At 42.0% G+C, this 22,080-nt stretch overlaps 1 protein-coding gene across 1 annotated transcript in view; it reads right to left on the bottom strand.

Moving 5' to 3' along the window:
• LOC126285159 (uncharacterized) overlaps positions 1–21,474 on the bottom strand; it is a 57,711-nt gene extending 36,237 nt beyond the window's left edge. The window contains exon 1 of the mRNA XM_049984470.1: positions 21,445–21,474. Within this exon, the coding sequence (XP_049840427.1) occupies positions 21,445–21,474 (30 nt within the window). The remainder of the gene's footprint in view (positions 1–21,444) is intronic.
• Positions 21,475–22,080: the final 606 nt, after the last annotated feature.

Below are 22,080 nucleotides of genomic sequence, written 5' to 3'. Positions count from 1 at the left end.
CAATTCAATTTTTGATGCAGATATTGCACTGCAGAAGTGAATGCATAGCATGATGCTACGATAATATTTTAAATAACCCAGTCAAACTCATTCATGACACTAGATTACTTATCACGTACTAAACAATAATGATAGTAGTACATACACAACTATGGAAATAATAAATCTATTAGTCTACTGTAATTGCTGAAAACGATGTTTGTTAAGCAACATTATATTATGGTGCCAGACTTTAAACAACAACCAAGGTAAATTTAGGAAAATGCGGTGTAAACAAGCCAATTCAAAATTGTAGCTCTCTACAACATATTCAGGAGTGTCAAAAACCTGTAATCGAGGTGAGGCACTTCATAAAAGATCGTCGAACTTATGTAGAACGTTGCAATGTTGATGTGGACTTTGCATGTTTGATTGGCATTTCCATGACCTACTTATATCTCGTAATCCAGGACAGTAAATACCTTCTTCCCGCATTAATATATAACCTCTACAATTAAGTCAAGCCCGGCTTTTCATCCAGATAAAAAATTTCCATGCCACTGAACTTCAAGCAACACATATCATCATAGTGCTAGCGGCCCACAGAATACTACTTCACACCGGTACAGTAATGAAGTTTATGTCTAGCTACTTCAGTTCTCTTACAGCTTTAATGAAATGTTTTGCATGTTTTAGTATTTTATTATGCATTCTGCTGTTCTGAAATGTTTAACTTTTGAGGGATCTGATCAGAAAAATATTCCATTTTTCGATACATGCAAACCAAGGAACACATATCTCTAGCAGATGTGCGTCAAATGGATATGTGGTGAACATGGTGGTTTATGAGACTCTATTAACTGTAATTAACAAACGTAACATCTCACGTCAGTAACACAAGAAAAAGTCCTGTAAGTCGTTCTTACTATTAAAATGTCTTATAACTTACCGGCTAATAATGCTCCTGTCAGATCACAAATACACCACTGTACTCGTCTTTAATAGAAGAGTGTTGTCAATTGATAAAGATTCAAAGCAATATTTTCTTATCTGCTGTTAAATGAGGAGAAACTGAACGAAACACGTTCACTTTTACAAATGTAGAGAAAGGCAAACAACACTCACACTTTCAGTGCGAGGAAGATGTTTAACACGAAGTTTTGTATTTATATAGGTTCCGTAGATATCATGACGTTGTTGTAAGTGGCATATTAAGTCCAACAGTGACTGGTTAACGACCTCAAGTGCTAAGCTAATTTTAAATGAATTTAAATCTTTACTAGGTGAAAAATACGTTCCATACCAAAATCCTTTACCAACATTGCTATTTCTAGCATACCTGATGTCTAAATAACAATACACTCAAGTCTGAGTAAACAATAAAATTGTGTGGTCGATGGGAATTTGTGCAACTGGGTATGCTACAGGAAAAAGCTGCAACCAGATTTGAATTTGTGTATAATAATCCTAAGGTGGCGCAGTGGTTGGCACAATGGACTTGCACTCGCAAGGACGTCAGTTCAAAACCGCGTCCGGCCCTCTTCCTTCCGATTTTCCGTGATTTCTCTAAATCGCCTCAGGCCAATGCAGGGGTGATTCCTTCGAAAGGATACGGCCGATATGTTTTCCCATCCTTCCCTACTCCAATGGGTTCGATGACCTAGCTGTATGGTTCCCTCCCCCAAATCACTTCAGTCTGCTAGGCTCAAGACGTACGAACAAGATGAGTGTTCTAAAGAGCGTCCGATACATTAGTTAGCTCATAGAAAAGAAAAAGTTGACAATTACTTAGATACATATGCAGCCTACGAAACCACGCCTGAATGCAGCCAGATATTACAGAGTTATAAGAAAGTGAATAAGTATGTCAATTTTATTTTGTAATGAAATATTACACTCTTAACATGACTTTTAACATGCTGTAACCTTCTGTTTATATCAGTTTATATGTTCAGCCAAAAGCTTCTCTTACATACAACAGATATCGTATTGTGTTGTCTTTGATTACATTTCAAGTAGGATGGCATCCGTGCCACAGAAGTTCAAGTTGTTGGTTCGTCGGATTACAATCTAGTGAATATACCTGAGTCCCGACCATATTTGAGTCTGAGAAAAAAGTGCAGATATTAATTATTTATTACATCTAGCTGTGGTTGAGGCACATCTTTCAATGCAGCGTTCTTACAATTAAGTGTACTTTTACGCAAGATGTGGTGCCAGAGGGTGGGTTATTTTTTACCTTGGATTAGTATTTTCTCTCTTACACCGTCTTTGGATCATGTTTAGCTGAAAACCAAAGAAAAACTGCGATCAGGGCCTTCAGACTGTCATGTAAATGGTTATTAAAGAAGACTTTCATTATTTGATGTACTTGCTTAAGTTTCACATCTGATCATTCACACATACGTTTCACTGCTGCTACAGCAGAAAGTTTATTTTCTAACGCAATACATATAAAGACAGCAACGTCATTTCATTGTAAGCAGAATAATATACATATTAGCTGCATTATTCGTTTGTAAATTAGTATTTGCTATAGTGATAAAAATTATACAGACACTGAAGAGCCAAAATATAACGTCGACCTGCTTAACAGTCGGGCTTTCAATCTTTGGAACGAAAAACATCACTGATTCTGGGTGTCAGGGGTCCGACAGTTTGTTGCTAGGTTTTGTGTAGGTATATCTACATCTGTATCCACATCTACATGATAACTCTGCGATTTACATTTAAATGCTTGGCAGTGGGTTCATCGAACCACAATCATAATATCTCCCTACCATTCCAATCCCGAACAGCGCGCGAGAAAAACGAACACCTAAACCTCTCCGTTCGAGCTCTGATTTCTCTTATTTTATTTTGATGATCATTCCTACCTATGTGGGTTGGGCTCAACAAAATATTTTCGCATTCGGAAGATAAAGTTGGTGACTGAAATTTTGTAAATAGATCTCACCGCGACGAAAAACGTCTTTGCTTTAATGACTTTTATCCCCACTCGCGTATCGTACCTGCCACACTCTCTCCCCTATTATGTGGTAATACGAAACGAGCTGCCCTCTTTTGTAGCCTTTCGATGTCCTCCTTTAATCCCAACTGGTAAGGATCCCACACCACGCACCAATATTCTAACAGAGGACGAACGAGTGTAGTGTAAGCTCTTTAGTGGTCCTGTTGCATCTTCCAAGTGTCCTGCCAACGAAACGCAAGCTTTGGCGCGCTTTCCTCCCAATATTAACCATGTGGTCTTTCCAACTGAAGTTGTCAGTAATTTTTAGACCCAGGTACTTAGTTTAATTCACAGCCTTGAGAATTGTACTATTTATCGAGATATAGATTTCTTTTGGAACTCATGTGGATCACCTCACACTTTTCGTTATTTAGCGTCAACTGCCACCTGCCACACCATACAGCAATCTTTTCTAAATCGCTTTGCAACTGATACTGGTCTTTGGATGACCTTACTAGACGTTAAATTACAGCATCATCTGCGAACCTAAGAGAACTGCTCAGAATGTCACCTAGGTCCTTTATATAGATCAGGAACAGCAGAGGTCCCAGGACAGTTCCCTGGGGAATAACTGCTATCACTTCAGTTTTACTCGATGATTTGCTGTCTACTACTACGAACTGCGACCTTCCTGACAGGAACGTCGCAGTGCAGATCTATCGGTGAGCGAGCGGTTTTATACACTCCTGGAAATTGAAATAGGAACACCGTGAATTCATTGTCCCAGGAAGGGGAAACTTTATTGACACATTCCTGGGGTCAGATACATCACATGATCACACTGACAGAACCACAGGCACATAGACACAGGCAGCAGAGCATGCACAATGTCGACACTAGTACAGTGTATATCCACCTTTCGCAGCAATGCCGGCTGCTATTCTCCCATGGAGACGATCGTAGAGGTGCTGGTTGTAGTCCTGTGGAACGGCTCGCCATGCCATTTCCACCTGGTGCTTCAGTTGGACCAGCACTCGTGCTGGACGTGCAGACCGCGTGAGACGACGCTTCATCCAGTTCCAAACATGCTCAATGGGGGAAAGATCCGGAGATCTTGCCGGCCAGGGTAGTTGACTTACACCTTCTAGAGCACGTTGGGTGGCACGGGATACACGCGGATGTGCATTGTCCTGTTGGAAGAGCAAGTTCCCTAGCCGGTCTAGGAATGGTAGAACGATGGTTTCGATGACGGTTCGGATGTACCGTGCACTATTCAGTGTCCCCTCGACGATCACCAGAGGTGTACGGCCAGTGTAGGAGATCGCTCCCCACATCATGATGCCGGGTGTTGGCCCTGTGTGCCTCGGTCGTATGCAGTCCTGATTGTGGCGCTCACCTGCACGGCGCCAAACACGCATACGACCATCATTGGCACCAAGGCAGAAGCGACTCTTTTCGCTGAAGACGACACGTCTCCATTCGTCCCTCCATTCACTCCTGTCCTGGAGGCGGGCTGCACGATGTTGGGGCGTGAGCGCAAGACGGCCTAACGGTGTGCGGGACTGTAGCCCAGCTTCATGGAGACGGTTGCGAATGGTCCTCGCCGATACCCCAGGAGCAACAGTGTCCCTAATTTGCTGGGAAGTGGCGGTGCGCTCCCCTACGGCACTGCGTAGGATCCTACGGTCTTGGTGTGCATCCGTGCGTCGCTGCTGTCCGGTCCCAGGTCGACGGGCACGTGTACCTTCCGCCGACCACTGGCGACAACATCGATGTACTGTGGAGACCTCACGCCCCACGTGTTGAGCAATTCGGCGGTACGTCCACCCAGCCTCCCGCATGACCACTATACGCCCTCGCTCAAAGTCCGTCAACTGCACAGACGGTTCACGTCCACGCTGTCGCGGCATGCTACCAGTGTTAAAGACCGCGATGGAGCTCCGTATGCCACGGCAAACTGGCTGACACTGACGGCTGCGGTGCACAAATGCTGCGCAGCTAGCGCCATTCGACGGCCAACACCGCGGTTCCTGGTGTGTCCGCTGTGCCGTGCGTGTGATCATTGCTTGTACAGCCCTGTCGCAGTGTCCGGAGCAAGTATGGTGGGTCTGACACACCGGTGTCAATGTGTTCTTCTTTCCATTTCCAGGAGTGTATAATTGCTAAGTAGGGAGCTATTGTATCAGCGTAATCTATAATGAATGTAATCGATATAGAATCTAGACCTGAAGACTTGCCCGTATCAACCGATTGAAACTCATGCTAGCAGCTGTTCGTGTTTAGAATTCTGGAATATTCCATACGTCATCCCTGGTGAAGGAGTTTCGGAAAACTGCGTTTAATAACTCCGCTTTATCGGCACAGAGCTCACACTTTTCCAATAGGGTTTACATCAGGCGATTTTGGCCGCCGAGACATCAGCTAACTCTCCTCAAACCACTGTGGCCCGGTTCTGGCTCCGATATACGCATTATTACATGCTGAAAGATGAATCGCCGACGGGAATGCATCAAACATGAACGGGTGCAGGTGATTCGCAACAGTCTTCCCATGCAAGCGTAGTTCAAAGTCTCCAACTGCATAAAATTCTACCCACCAACCTGAGCCTGTTGCTCGCTGTACGTTTCGCGCCGCCATTGATCTCAGTGACGGTGTTTGACGAGATTGTCAGCTACCTAGTGTGGCAATAGTTTGATTCACCCGTAGAGCTGATACTGTTCCATTGATCGACCGTCGCATCCCGATGGTCCCTTGCCCTTTGCAGTTGTAACTGACGGTGGCGTTGGGTCAACATGTCAACACGTGAGGGTTCTCTGCTGCAGAACTCCCTGTTCAGAAACGTACTATGAGCGGTGTCCTCTGTAACATTTGTGCATGAACTAGCATTGTGCTCTCTCTATAGAGATGCCAAAGATCACCATCTATCCTGCTTTATAGTAAAGCAGACAAGCTTTATAACCCCACGTTCTGTGAAGAGCGTGGCCGACCAACCACATAGCACCTAGTGGTACTTTCACTGTCCTTCCCATCTTTCCATAGATGCTCACGACTGTATCACGTGAACATTCGAACATCTTCGCCGTTTTCGAGGTACTCGTTCACAGGCTCTACATAATAATAGCACTAGTCAGCAATTTAAACTTTTTTTAAGGTGATTAGCTGTGTGAGGGTGTCCTTGAATGAATATCTTATAGATATTTTAGAATTAACTTCCGTTTTTGTAAAAACATCAGGTATTTACACGAAATAAGATGTAATATTTTAACGATTTTTATTTTGTAGCCACAAATTCATTCAAACACTATTTCACACAAGGTGAGATTTTAATCAAAACACATTCAAAAAATATAATACATTTAAGAAATATTCTACAGAATCCCCAAATTTATTTCGTGACTGCGTTGACTAAAAACATTAAGTGAATAGTGTTTTATCAACTTTTTAACGTTCTCTCCTTGTATATTATGACACTCCCTCTTTAACATCGAACAATATTAAAGTACAAAATGTGAAGTACACAAGAGGCAAGACGCAGTCAATACCTTCACTGCGCAGTGCCGATGGTACTGTTACCGTCGACTGTGCCGCTGAAGCGGAGTTATTGAACGCAGTTTCCCGAAATTTATTCATTAGGGAAGACGAATGGAATATTCCAGAATTTGAAACACGAACATCTGCTAGCATGAGTTTCTTAGAAGTAGATACCTTAGGGGTTTACGAAGCAACTTAAATCGCTTGATATGGGCAACTCTTCAGGTCCAGATTGTATACCGATTAGGTTCATTTCAGATTACGCTGACACAATAGCTCCCTACTTAACACACATATACAACCGCTCGCTCACCGATAGATCTGTACTTACAGATTGGAAAATTGCGCAGGTCGCGCCAGTGTTTAAGAAGGGTAGCAGGAGTAATCCATTTAACTACAGACCTATATCATTGAAGTCGGTTTGCAGTAGGGTTTTGGAACATATACTGTATTCAAACATTATGAATCACCTCGAAGGGAACGATCTATTGACACCTAATCAGCATGGCCTCAGAAAACATCGCTCTGGTGCAACGCAGCTAGCACAAAGTAATGGCCGCTATCGACTGGGGATCTTAAGTTGATTCTGTATTTCTAGATTTCCGGAAAGCTTTTGACATCGTTCCTCACAAGCGACTTCTAATCGAGCTGCGGACCTATGGGGTATCGTCTCAGTTGTGCGACTGGATTCGTGATTTCCTGTCAGGAAGGTCGCAGTTCGTAGTAATAGACGGCAAGTCATCGAGTAAAACTGAAGTGATATCAAGTGGTCCCCAGGGAAGCGTCCTGGGACCTCTGCTGTTACTGATCTTTATAAATGACCTGGGTGCCAATCTGAGCAGTTCTCTTAGATTGTTCGCAGATGATGCTGTAATTTACCGTCTAGTAAGGTCATCCGAAGACCAGTATCAGCTGCAAAGCGATTTAGAAAAGATTGCTATATGGTGTGGTAGGTGGCAGTTGACGCTAAATAACCAAAAGTGTGATATGATCCACATGAGTTCCAAAAGAAATCCGCTGGAATTTGATTACTCGATAAATAGTACAATTCTCAAGGCTGTCAACTCAACTAAGTGCCTGGGTGTTAAAATTACGAACAACTTCAGTTGGAAGGACCACATAGATAATATTGTGGGGAAGGCGAGCGATACAATGCTTTTCATTGGCAGGACACTTACAAGATGCAACAAGTCCACTAAAGAGACAGCTCACTCTACACTCGTTCGTCCTCTGTTAGAATATTGCTGCGCGGTGTGGGATCCTTACCAGGTGGGATTGACGGAGGACATCGAAAGGGTGCAAAAAAGGGCAACTCGTTTTCTATTATCACGTAATAGAGGAGATAGTGTGGCAGATATGATCACGAGTTGGGATGGAAGTCATTACAGCAAAGACGTTTTTCGTCGCGGCGAGACCTTTTTACGAAATTTCAGTCACCAAATTTCTCTTCCGAATGCGAAAATATTTTGTTGAGCCCAACCTACATAGGTAGGAATGATCATCAATATAAAATAATAGAAATCAGAGCTCGAACAGAAAGGTTTAGGTGTTCGTTTTTCCCCTCGTGCTGTTCGGGAGTGGAATAGTAGAGAGATAGAATGATTGTGGTTCGATGAACCCTCTGCCAAACACTTAAATGTGAATTGCAGAGTGGTCATGTAGATGTAGATGTATATAAAATGCACTACCTGGGGTGCTAGGCTTGGACCTGTTCCGTCATCTAATGAATCAATGGCCACTTGGCCTAACTGCTAAATCAGCTTCTACCTGACCAGTTATTACATCACTGGCCTCTTCGCCCAACTCTCGCAGGGACAGGTACTATCCAAAACATTGCTAACTGAGATGTGTTGTGTTGTGAACATTTCACTAAATGATATATATATATATATATATATATATGTATAAAAGTAAGTGTGTGTGTGTGTGTGTGTGTGTGTGTGACATTTGTAAGACTGCTATTCATGCTACTCATCTATCAGCTGTAGCACTGGCCACTCTTAGAAGAAGTAATGCTGTTCCTTCATCAACTGCGTCCATAATTACTACTCTCTGACTCTATAAATGTTTTCTACGTCCCATTTCTGACCATTTATACGATTGTTAAGTGACTTTTGCGACTTGTAACTGTGTGCACACGACCTTCTTCACTGTTTCTGGAATATTCAAATTACGCGTGATAATTTCCATGTGTTAGCAAAATACACAGAGAACTTTTCATTGTCATGAGTTTGCTGTCGACCATCGACTCATTGGACATGGTCACAAGTGTCACCCATGTGTTGTGGCTATAGCAGGTTGTCAAATAATAAAGTGTATTCACCTGCTTCTGAAGGTGTGACCGTTTACAAATGCTCTGGTTCTTCCCGTCGTTCACGAGTCTCGCTGTACAGACCCATGGGTGTCTGCCAAAAAGTTTCGTTGACCAACACAGTACCTAATTCATCAACAACCGAAAGGGCTGAACCCAGTGAAACAACTGAGAGAGCTGTGGAGACAGCATCAGAGGGGACAATTTCTACAACCACAACAAATGCATCGGCCTTACCAGAAGAAGTAACAACAGTTGCTGACACAACAACAGATAGTTCAGCCACAACTGCTGAAACTGATTCTTCCACATCAGAGAAGACAAACGTATCAACCTCAACTGCCTCGTAATGCTATCGCATTGGGTAAGATAAGTTAGCACCACGTCTTACGCCATCGCTTTATGCGCTACTCTAAACAGGCAAAACGTGGGGGACACGGAGAACATGTGAAAAATGGAGAACATGGCTCTTTTGACAGATAACAGAACTGGGTATTTCACAAGTGGTCGAAAAAGAATGTTTCAACACAATTTTACCTAACCATACTAATAACCCTTTCCTTTTACGTGCATGAACTGAAAAGGTGCAATTAGAATGACTTAAAACACTGATAATAGGAAGTTTGATGCAGATATTGCACTGCAGAAGTAAATGCATAGCATGATGCTACGTTAACAATTTAACGAACCTAGTCTAACTCATTCATGTCACTACATTACTTATCATGTACTAAACAATAATGACAGTAGTACATACACAACTATGAAAATAATAAATCAATTAGTCTACTGTAATTGCTGAAAACGATGTTTGTTAAGCAACATTATATTATGGTGCCAGACTTTAAATAACAACCAAGGTATATTTAGGAAAATGCGGTGTAAACAAGCCAATTCAAAATTGTAGCTCTCTACAACATATTCAGGAGTGTCAAAAACCTGTAATCGAGGTGAGGCACTTCATAAAAGATCGTCGAACTTATGTAGAACGTTGCAATGTTGATGTGGACTTTGCATGTTTGATTGGCATTTCCATGACCTACTTATATCTCGTAATCCAGGACAGTAAATACCTTCTTCCCGCATTAATATATAACCTCTACAATTAAGACAAGCCCGGCTTTTCATCCAGATAAAAAATTTCCATGCCACTGAACTTCAAGCAACACATATCATCACAGTGCTAGCGGCCCACAGAATACTACTTCACACCGGTACAGTAATGAAGTTTATGTCTAGCTACTTCAGTTCTCTTACAGCTTTAATGAAATGTTTTGCATGTTTTAGTATTTTATTATGCATTCTGCTGTTCTGAAAAATTTAGTTTTGAGGGAGCTGATGACAAAAATTTTGCATATTTCGATACATGCGAAGCAAGTAACACATATCTCTAGCAGATATGCGTCAGATGGATATGTAGTGAACATGATGGTTTATGAAACTCTATTAACTGTAATTGTAAAACGTAACATCTAACGTCTGTCACACTAGAAAAAGTCTGTTAAGTCATTCTTACTATTAAAACGTCTTATAACTTACCGGCTAATAATACTCCTGTCAGATAACAAATAACCACTGTACTCTTCTTTAATAGAAGAGTGTTGTCAATCAACAAAGATTTACAGCAATGTTATCTTGTCTGCTGTGAAATGAGGAGAAACTGAACGAAATACGTTCACTTTTACAAATGTAGAGAAAGGCACACGATACTCACACTTTATCTTCCGATATTCCGCGATTTCTCTAAATCGCCTCAGGCCAATGCAGGGATGGTTCCTTCGAAACGGTACGGCCGACATCCTTCCGCATCCTTACCTACTCCGATGGGTTCGATGACCTAGCTGTATGGTTCCCTCCCCTAAATCACTTCAGTCTGCTAGGCTCAAGACGTACCAACAAGGTGAGTGTTCTAAAGAGCGTCTGATACATTTGTTAGCTTATAGAAAAAAATGTTGACAATTACGTAGATACACATGCCGCCTACGAAACGTCGCCTGAATGCAGCCAGTTATTACAGAGTTATAAGAAAGTGAATAAGTATGTCAATTTTATTTTGTATGGAAATATTACACTATTAATATGATTTTTAACATGCTGCAACCTTCTGTTTATGTTAGTTTATATGTTCACCCAAAAGCTTCTCTTACATACAACAGATATCGTATTGTGTTGTCTTTGATTACATATCAAGTAGGATGGCATCCGTGCCACAGAAGTTCAAGTTGTTGGTTTTTGGGATTACAATCTAGTGAGTATACAAGAGTCCAGTCCATATTTGAGTCTGAGAAGAAAGTGTAGATATTAATTATTTATTAAATCTAGCTCTGGTTGAGGCACATGTTTCAAAGCAGCGTTCTTACAATTAAGTGTACATTTACACAAGATGTGCTGCCAGAGGTTGGGTTACTTTTTACCTTGAATTAGTATTTTCTCTCTTACACCATCTTTGGATCATGTTTAGCTGAAAACCAAAGAAAAACTCCGAACTATTTATCGAGTTATAGTTTTGTTTTGGAACTCATGTGGATCACCTCACACTTTTCATTATTTAGCGTCAACTGCCAGCTGCCACACGATACAGCAATCTTTTCTAAATCGCTTTGCAACTGATACTGGTCTTTGGATGACCTTACTAGACGTTAAATTACAGCATCATCTGCGAACCTAAGAGAACTGCTCAGATTGTCACCTAGGTCCTTTATATAGATCAGGAACAGCAGAGGTCCCAGGACAGTTCCCTGGGAAATACCTGCTATCACTTCAGTTTTACTCGATGATTTGCTGTCTGCTACTACGAACTGCGACCTTCCTGACAGGAAATCACGAAAACCAGTCGCACAACTGAGACGATACCACATAGGTCTGGAGCTTGATTAGAAGTCGCTTGTGAGGAACGATGTCAAAAGCTTTCTGGAAATCTAGGAATACGGAATCAACTTCAGATCCCCTGTCGATAGCGGCCATTAATTCATGCGAATAAAGAGCAAGCTGGGTTGCACAAGAACGATGTTTTCTGAAACCATGCTGATTACGTATGAATAGATCGTTCCCTTCGAGAAGATTCGTACTGTTTGAATATAGTATATGCTCCAAAACCCTACTGCAAACCGACGTCAATGATATAGGTCTGTAGTTCGATGGATTACACCTACTACCCTTCTTAAACACTGGTGCGACCTGCACAATTTTCCAATCTGTAGGTACAGATCTATCGGTGAGCGAGTGGTTGTATATAATTGCTAAGTTGGGAGCTATTGTGTCAGCGTAATCTGAAATGAACCTAATCGATATAGAATCTAGACCTGAAGACTTGCCCGTATCAGTAACTCCGCCTTATCGGCACAGACCTCAGTAACAGTACCATCGGCACTGCGTAGCGAAGGCATTGACTGCGTCATGCCGCTTGTGTAACACAGGGAAAGACGGAAAGAATGTATAAACTAATGTGTACGCGGCCTTAGAATCTACGCACAGGTCACGTAATTCACGTACATAATGCGACACTGATGGCGTACGAAGGGATGACGCCCAATAGCGACCCACACTTTTCCAATAGGGTTTACATCAGGCGATTTTGGCCGCCGAGACATCAACTAACTCTCCTCAAACCACTGTCGCACGGTTCTGGCTCCGATATACGCATTATTACACTGACTAAAAACATTAAGGGAATAGTGTTTTATCAATTTTTTACTATTTTCTCCTTGTATATGGTGACTCTTCCTCTTTAACATCGAACAATATTCGGCCACAATAGTTCCGTTCCGGTTCCCTTGGTACTCGCTCGCCATCTCCTTGATGTCTTGGTGGAAAGGTTTATCCTACGCATCACTACAAAGTTCCAACTTTTCTGGAAAGTAGTCTGTAAGTGAGTGAAGAAAAGTGAAATTTGAAACTCATATTACATCGCATCGTCTCGAAATTTGGCTACATGTTGTCAGCAAATGACTAGCAGTTAGGATGTTTGTTATTCCCAGAACGTTTTCAGTAACTGATCGGAAGGCGGACCATTCGTTTTTTTCTCTCCTTTTCATTGTCTTGTCAAAACCTTCATCCTTTATCTGAGGATCAAAAATTAAAAATCTACTGTGACGAAAAGAAATATCTCTTGAAAGTTGCTTAAAGCAGGGTCCATCCTGTGGCAGAGCCTTTAAAAACTGCTACATCAAGCCCAATTAGGTGTGTAGTGGTGGAAGCAAGATTTTATTTATTTGTGCGCTTCTACAAGCGGTCCGCGCAAAATATTACTAGCTACAGGCAAAAAATTTCTCCGTTAAGGACAAACTCTCTCACCCCAATATTTTTTCCTTGCCCGTATCTCGAATTCGTTTACGTAGTAAAGAATTTTTTAAATCCTAATACTATTCAAATAATTTTGAAGTCATCACACAGCAGCCATTTCTGTTCCTCATAATGGGATACTTGAAAACAGTATCTTCATGTTCTTATAGGCCACTTTCAGCTGAACTGAATGGGCCACAGGAATGGGCCCATACAATTTCCATAATACAGTAGCACACCTTCCGTGTTCTCGTTGGTGAGCGTAGAAAAAGTAGAAAAGGATCTAGTTCAGTGCCATAGAAGTGCATTAAATCTTTCACTTTACTGCAGTAAACTAAGGAATCGCTGTGTGAGAATAAATCCACTAGGTCTTTCTCTCTATGTCTGTACCGTAAGTAATGTGTTACTGGTCCCGGAAGATTCTTAGTTTTTAACCGGGAGCCATGTAGTTCAGCAGATTCCTGAGGCAAATTTAATTTTCCTACTAGAACATTATGTTTACTTTGAGAGAATAATTGTGGAGTAAATACGAATTCAGGCTGGTAGACATCACTATAATCTTCGATAAATGCATCAGCTTCATTTTCGTCATCGTCTTCTGCCATATTCTTTGAAAGAGCTGGAGAAGAGGAGCAATCAGTTCTTCTCCATGTGCAACTTGCCTGATGGCTGAAAAAAGGCTTGGATAACACAATGTGTTTGTTAGTTTCGGAACGGCTTCCCTGAACGTTAACTAAACAGAAGTATGAATCATTAAGGTGACCTTTATCCTAGCTCCACACCAATGGAATCACAAATATCATGCGTCTTATCTTTTCTCAATCCTCAACACAACAGCAGAAAACTGTCTTTGACGCCCGTCATCTGCAGCTGCATCATACTCGGCAAGCCACCTGACGTTGTGTCGCGGAGGGTACTTTCGGTACCACTATCTGATCCCTCTAACCCTGTTCCGTTCGAAAATAGTTCGTGGGCAGAATGATTTTCGGGAAGTCTCTGTATTGCCTCTCATTTCTCGACTTTTTTCCTCTTGGTCATTACACGAGATGTATATGGTAGGAACTAATATGGTTTCGATCTTCTGTATCTCCTCTGTCAGTCCTACCTAATGGGGATCCCAGACAGATGAACAATATTCAAGAATCGGGCGAAAAAGCACCTTCTTTTGTGGATTAGTTACATTTCCTTTAGAACTCTTCCGAAGAAAATCTGAGCCTGGTGTCTGCTTTTCCTACTATCTGTTGTACGTGGTCATTCCACTTGAGGTCGCTCTGAAAAATTATACCTAGATATATTACTGCAGTCGCTGTCTCCAGCTGTTTGTCATCGATAGTGTAGCTGTAGAGTAGTTCACTGACTGTATTGACGCGTATTCTGTCCCTGAATAAAAGGCAAACAAACGCGTTTCCTGTGCTCGTTTCACTTCTAATCTAGGCATTTCCTACGTGGGCTCTCTATTTATGGCTCAGAATGTGCGGGATCTCGGATTTCATATTCTGGAAATCCAATGTTCTCGTCCCCTCGATTCCCATCTGCCTGATCTGTCTCAATGTTATCATGTCTAACTGAACCTGCTGATTCTTCAGCTCCCCGACTGACCTATTCTCTGATCCACCTTCTGTCCAATTCTTAGGTTCACCTTCTCTCCTATTCTCAATAAGCTTGTTTACTCTTGGCTTGTGCTCTTGTTAACATGGAAAGTCTTTCAACACACCACAACACTATCTACTTGTATGTCCACTTACCAGTTGATTGAAGCAACAACAACAACGCTGTAACTTCTTGGCTAATGTTTTGTCTCCTCTGCTACAGTGTCCAATCTGAACCTGCGCGCTGGCTAAGGGAGAAAATTTTTATTTCTTAAGTCTAACTTATATGATGGTGTGTCTGTGCCTATCACCTGAAAATCCTGTGCCCTAACAATCACACTAAAATCGTAATAAAATGCAAAATCTTCCAACACAATAACACACACTTTTTTTCCTACAATTATGCTTTATCCGCTACCTGTATCTGTTCTGACCCCAATCATCGAAAATAGCTATTTAATACATGAAAGAAAGTTTTAAAAGTGCTACTGCTGCCACCTGCCGTACCTAACTATACCTGACACTTTACTATCCTCATAGCTTACCTGTTTTACCTATCCTGCCAAAGCCGCCATTTTCTGTGAGCGTGTGGGTTGCTATTCTGTCGTTCTGTGCAACGGATTAATCTGAAATGTGCCCTTTACCCTGTAATTCCTGCAAGATGCAATTTCCACCCCCACCCTACTACAAAAGTCAGACAGACGCCCCTAACGTTATTAAGAGAAATGCCTGAAAAACGTTCAGCAATTTTATATCTTCTGCAGTCGTCCGCTGTAAGGAAATGACACAAAAATTCACAACATTTCTTTCGTAAGTAGGGGGATACTTGGGTACTGGAGTAGTGCTAGTTAGTGTAAGATAAACATGAAACTAACGAAAATTATTATTTATATTACAAAAATTCTGAAAAAACACAATCGCACTTTTAGTTATGGATTTAACAAGTTATTCTCTTCGGAATGTGAAATTACCTCTCAAGGATAGGACTCGCTAATGAAATTTCTATACAATGTTTAACATTGTTATTGACTTGGCAGAATAGCTGAAAGCTGCGCCTACTCAACCTGAATAATTATCCGTTAGAATGTTGCTAAGCACAGTTGAGGCTGTCTTGTGTGAGATACAATGAAAGGTACTGTTGTAGAGGAAATATGGGGCTCGCAAGTGCTGTAGAGCATAAAACTGTAACCTGCGAGCACTGCTGCCTGCTCTGCTTACTGCTGACATATTAGATAACTGTCGTTCTATCTAGATTGACCTTCCCCAATCAAACTCTCCCAACGCCTTGATGACGTCAAGCACTCCTATTTGCACCTAGTCTAACTATTGGCTTGGTACACCGGTAAGATATTCAGTTCACTATGATGCCACTCAAAAATTCCCTCGCAGGCGTTTAACTATCACTTTCTTCATTCTCACTGTACAATAAGTGTGTCGGCCAACACAGAGAACAATGCTTAATCGCAAGGACTCAATATAGAGTCGCACTTCGATTCGCTCTCGACAGTGGTGCTCTCGCAGTGAAGTACTGAGGAGAGACTTATTCCTCGCTCTTTGAGTGCACATACGAGCGCGCATGCTCTCGTTATGTGTTTTTCCTCCAAAACCTACAACGGAACGGCCTCTTTCGACGCTAGAGGTGAAAGGCGTTATATCTTTTGGTCTCATCTATTACTCCTTCAGCCGAGGGCGTCAGAAATATCGTCTGCCAATCAGCATTGCTCTTCCAAAACAGGAGAACGGCGTTTCGTTTAAGATGACCAATCCAGAAACCTGTAGTATCGGCGTTTGGCCTTTACTGTCCCTGTGAAAATCTCTGAAAAAGCATGCTATGTGTAAAGAATGCGTGGGCTGGCCCCTCCCTCACAATGTAGCGGAATCTGCTTTTCAGCCTAACACGGAGTCGTTCCCCCTTTTCACTTATGCCCAGAGGCTGTCACTGTACGACAGAGATAGGCTAGGTCGTCCTCTGAATGGACCGGCCTCCCATTGTGTGGTTTCTCTCCCAAACTAAAAGCTCCTATGAACGCTATGTCTGGAATGTATGTGTGTACGCCAGCCTCAAGTATTTCCACCCCGGTGTACTTACTTGTTATTTGCATATCGTTTACATGAATTCATACAACATCGCCTTTGTCTTACCGAGTTTGGGCGTCTTGATATGCGAAATATGATTGTGAGGGCGGAATGTGTAAGCAATGAAGGTCAGGAAACCACGACGTGTTACAACCCATACGTAACAGGCATTCACAATATCTCAATTCACTAAAGAACCTTACCCAGAGACTGGAAAGTTGCACAGTCTCACCAATATTCAGGAAAGGTAATAGAAGAAATAATCTAAATTACAGGCTCAGATCATTAACTTCGATATGCAGCAGGATTTTGGAATGTATATTGTTTCGAACATTATGAATTACCTCAAAGAGAACTGTCTATTGACACACATTCAGCACGGATTTAGGAAACATCGTTCTTGTGAAACACAGCTAACTCTTTACTAACACGAAATGGTGAGTGCCATTAACAAAAGATTTCAAATGGCTTCCGTATTTTTAGATCTCCAGATGATTTCACATTGAACCCCAAAAGCGGCTTCCAATCAAACTCTAACTTGCGGAATATCGTCTCAGTTACGCCAATGGATACCTGATTCCCTGACAGAAATGTCGCAGTTCGTAGAAATGTGATGGAAAGTTATCCACTTAAACAGAACTGATTTCTGGCATTCCCAAAGGTAGTATTATAGCCATCTGCTGCTCCTTTTCAATACAAATGATTTAGGAAATAATCTGAGCAGCCCTCTTAGGTTGTTTGCAGATGGTGCTGTCATTTGGCGCCTAAGAAAGTCATCAGAAGATCAAAGTAAATTGCTGAACGAAAATTGGCCATCGACTACAAAAAAAGAAAAGTATGAGGTCATCCACAAGAGTGCTAAAAAGAATCTGGAAAACTTCTGTTAAGTGATAAATCAATCAAACCTGACTGCCGTAAATTCTCCTGATATCTAGGAATTACAATTGCGTACAACTTAAGTTCAAAAGAACAACAGAAAATGTGCGGAAAGCGCACCAAATTCCGCGATTTATTGTAAAACTACTTTGAAAAAGGAGCAGATCTGCTCAAGAGACTTCCTACACTACGCTTGTCCGTCTTATTTTGGAGTACCGCTACGCATTGAGTGGTCCTTACCAGATAGGATTAACGGAGAACATCGAGAAATTTCGAAGAAAAGCAGCACTGGAAAACAGTCGCCTCGTCAGATTAGTTTCAGTTTCATTTGGTAAGAGCTCACTGTTGATTTCGAGTGCTGCAGACCTCACGAAGCCATGGACCCAAGGTATCCACAAGGCACTGTGCAGGCTGGTGACTCTTCCATAATGGTATCGGCTGTATTTACATGGAATGGACTGGATCCTCTGGTCCACGTGAACTGCTCATTGACTTGAATTACCTATTTCGGCTACTTGGAGACCACTTGTAGCCGTTCATCGAAGTCAGTTCCCAGATAACGGTGGGGTTTTTATAGATGATAATGCGCCATTCACACGGCCACAGTTGTTCCTGATTGGTTTGAGGAAGATTGTGGACAATTCGAAAGAATGATCTGGCCACTAGCGCCGCCTTCTTAAATCTGTAGAACATTTATGACATATACTGATGAGGTTAGTTCTTGCACAATACCCTGCATGATCAACACTTTCGTAATTATGGACGGATATAGAGGAAGCATGGTTCAATATTTCTGCAGAGGACTTTCCACGATTTCTTGAGGACTTTCCAAGACTTCTTGAGTCCATGCCACGTCCAGCTGCCTTAGCACTTTGCCAGCCAAAGGGAGGTCCGAAACGATATTAGAAGGTATCCCATGGCTTTGTCACCTCAGTCATTTTCTGCTGTGCATGCTACTACCCTAACATTGGGCCATTTTTGACAGTGGCCACACATGACTGCCACACGAAGCAGCTATTGAATATTCCATCGTTTTCTCAGGAGTGTTCCCGAGTTTCTCTCCACACCGGTGTGCTGCTTGCCAGTATGTAGTACATAAATAACATCTGGAAGTCTCACAGGCCTTACGGTGACGTCTCTGACTTTTTAACAGTTACACTATGCATCTGTTTGCTCTCACTCGCCACAATATTAGCAGAAATCTAGAAATTTTGTAGCTAACTCTGCCTTAGCATGTGTCTGCATCCATCTTACTTTAACATTTTAGGGTCCTTATCTCAGTAGCTGCATACATGCCTCTGATTCCCACAACAGTAATGTTACTTGTCACGTTTCATTATTATTACCCTGCCAACATTTTACTGTTGTCACTTTACTTTCCACTTCCTTTGGCATATTCGCACTTTCGTCTTACAGCACGAAATGAAATGAGTCACTTAAACAAATTTTCTCGCATTTCTGCAACATGCTGTGCTCGGTAGTCTGTCAGTTTCCAATCTCTGAAGGAAATATGCTGGTCCTAGTGCATAAACCAATTCCATTATGGCGCTTAACTTCACTTTTCCATTCACACTCTTATGGCAACCCTAAGGGACTTCGATTGCTAATTCATCCCATTTCCCCATCAGGCTACAATTCCCCTGAATGTTGTCTTTCTTGAAATATTATAAGCGTGTAAAAATCTGTCATACGTTTTTTGGAAGTTTTTTCTCTGTTACCTCTTACTAACAAATTAGGTCTTCTATCACCAGTAATTTTATAATTGAGATATCAAAATAATAATTTTTGGTCCTTACATTTAGCTATATCAAATGCAGCATGCATATTCTCAGTAGCTCCAGCACTTCCCCTTTGTTACTCTCAAATGTTCTAGAAACTATTACTAGCGGTTTCTCAGAACGTATACCGCTCCTATCGCTGCTGGAGGACGTCATTTTACACGTGGGATTTCAGGCATGGATCTCAGTCTACTGGCCTATATGTCTTCCGTTTATCCGGCTGTGCAACACATACTGACTTGTGTCACTGTTGATTTCGAGTGGAGCAGACCTCACGAAGCCGTGGACGCAAGTTATCAACAAGGCACTCTGCAGGCTGGTGACTCTTCCATAATGGTATCGGCTGTATTTACATCCAATGGACTGGATCCTCTGGTCCAAGTGAACTGCTCATTTACTGGAAATGCCTATTTCGGCTACTTGGAGACAATTTGAGTAACGCGTTGTGGACAGACGAAGCTCATTTCAGTCTCCGAGGATCTGTCAACGCCCACAACTGCAGAATTTGGGTACCGAAAATCCTTGCGGTAAAATACAATTAAATGAAAACAGCCCTCGATCACTAATTTTTAACCAATTAACCGGGTTTCGACAAGGCTAGGAGTGTCTTTCTCAGAAGTAAAAACAATGAATGGTCTGTAACATGGTCATAGATTTGTGACTAAAATCGTATGATACAACTTAAAAGTATGGAATAATCTTGAAAGACTGGCAGTACTCATATTTCATTTATAAGACAATAAATACGTCAAAAGCGCATAACTCCCAAGATGCCCTTTTGACCAAATTTTTACACTATGCATCACGGAATATTGAATTTCAGAACGATTTCCGAAACGGAATATCCCTTGTGTCCAGCTCCTACCGCCATTGCGCCTTGGAAGTCTGTTAACTCTAGTCTTGGAGACCATCATAACGTCGGAAAGCTATTCACATGAATCGCCAGAGTACAAATGACGGTTCTGCCAACGTAGTGCCCTTTTATTCCATGTGTACGCGATACTACTGCCATTTGTATACGTGCATATAGCTAGCAGTCTATTAAAAGAAATTACTGACATACGGACGAGAGACTATAACTCGAAGTATAACTCTGGTGCATATCGGTGGGGTGGATGAAACACATTTACGTTAATAGTTTGTCGATAAGACCAGTGACCTCGTAAGTTGAATTGTTAAATGTAGGAAGCACACCGAAACTTAGAACTGAACACCGTAAGTTTGCCAAAACGTGCAGCGAGGGCAACAAGCTTGATTCGTGATCTTATCATCAGATCATCAGTTGCCTCTCCTGCCCTAGCCTGAAGCTCCAACTGTGCAGAAACCTGAAGTGAAGTGACTACTCTGCAGAAATCTATAGGTGATCTCCATGTGCTTCCCTTTGGAAATCCGCTGCATTTCGCCAGAGAAGAAACTCGTTAGCCAATGGTGATGAAAATTGCAATTCTTTTTGGATCCAATATAGCTCTTAGGTGTTGAGGAAGGCAGAAAAACTCTCCTACTACATGGTACAATTCCGAAAAGGGCCTGTCCAATGTTCCGCACGTAGAAAGTGCGAAGAAGTGTGGGCACGCCAGAAATTAACTGCATTACTGAACCAGAAATCTACATTCTCTATGTTTAAGCCGAACGTTATTATGAGCCGTTGTAATGAAAATTTACATGGCATGAGGGAAACCACACCAGGCTAAAGATCTCTTATATGGCTAAATGGCATCTCAGAGAATTCTATTATTCTTACGACAGCAAAGTGCTTCCTGTGTCACTCCTGGGCTACCGGCGGAGGGAGACGAGGGGGTTGGGTTGTTAGAATGGCCATGAGTGCCTATCTGCCCGTCTTAAGAGGCGCCTCTCCCAGGGCTCAACATTTTTATGGTGGCCAATCCCTCTTGACAGGGCTGATATCTCGTGCAACCAGCAGGAAGGCTTTTAGTTCTAGGAAACCTCCACTGTATTATCTAGCAAATGTAAAGAAACAAACAGCAAAACGAAAACAGCCACTGTCTTGGCTAACACATATCTGCGGTTTCGGCGAAATAAAACTGAACCACTATGTTTAGTTTTGCAACTTACCAGCCACGCCCAAGTACCGTCTAGCGACATTTTGCAAACTGCTAAGGTCAGTCGGTCCAGTGTTGGCTGCTGCCTATAGCGATGTATTGAAACATAGTTTGTCCAGAAGCAGTTTTGCTGGTCCTTTGTTCACTCAGATACTGGCGAACATTCGTGTAGAGCGGATGCCTCATGTAGCTTGGAGACACTGCAGCGTGCAGATGCGTGTCTCGACCAGTCAACGGCCACAGCTTTTGAGGAACTTCTAATGTGTTACTGAATACCTCTTTGTGCACTTGTAAGACAAAACGGAATAAAGTATTTTCACGTAAAGGTTGTGTTCGGTGTCATCATTGTGGAGTGAAAATAAGGAGAGGACAATGAGTCGTCGTTTTTTCTATCTGAACTCTCTGATGGGCATTATTTTGGTTCTCCTACCTTTTACGACCCTATAACTAAAGCCCTTGGTGTATATATTCATCGTAAATAAAATTTTCTGTTTTCTATTCAATGTTTTGGCATATACGTCTACATCATTTTGCTGGATTATATCTTGCATCAAACGGTCGCATTCTTTCTGTGGCACTTCGCCGCCTCTTTCATAGTACTGCGTGAAATCCAGGTATTTATGTGTGTCATTACATTTTCTTAATACCA

The sequence above is a fragment of the Schistocerca gregaria genome, chromosome 8 (assembly GCF_023897955.1).
Source record: "Schistocerca gregaria isolate iqSchGreg1 chromosome 8, iqSchGreg1.2, whole genome shotgun sequence".
In the NCBI taxonomy this organism is placed as follows: Eukaryota; Metazoa; Arthropoda; class Insecta; order Orthoptera; family Acrididae; genus Schistocerca; species Schistocerca gregaria.
The sequence above is the reverse complement of the archived record's forward strand: the minus strand, read 5'-3'. Positions and strand labels throughout refer to the sequence as shown.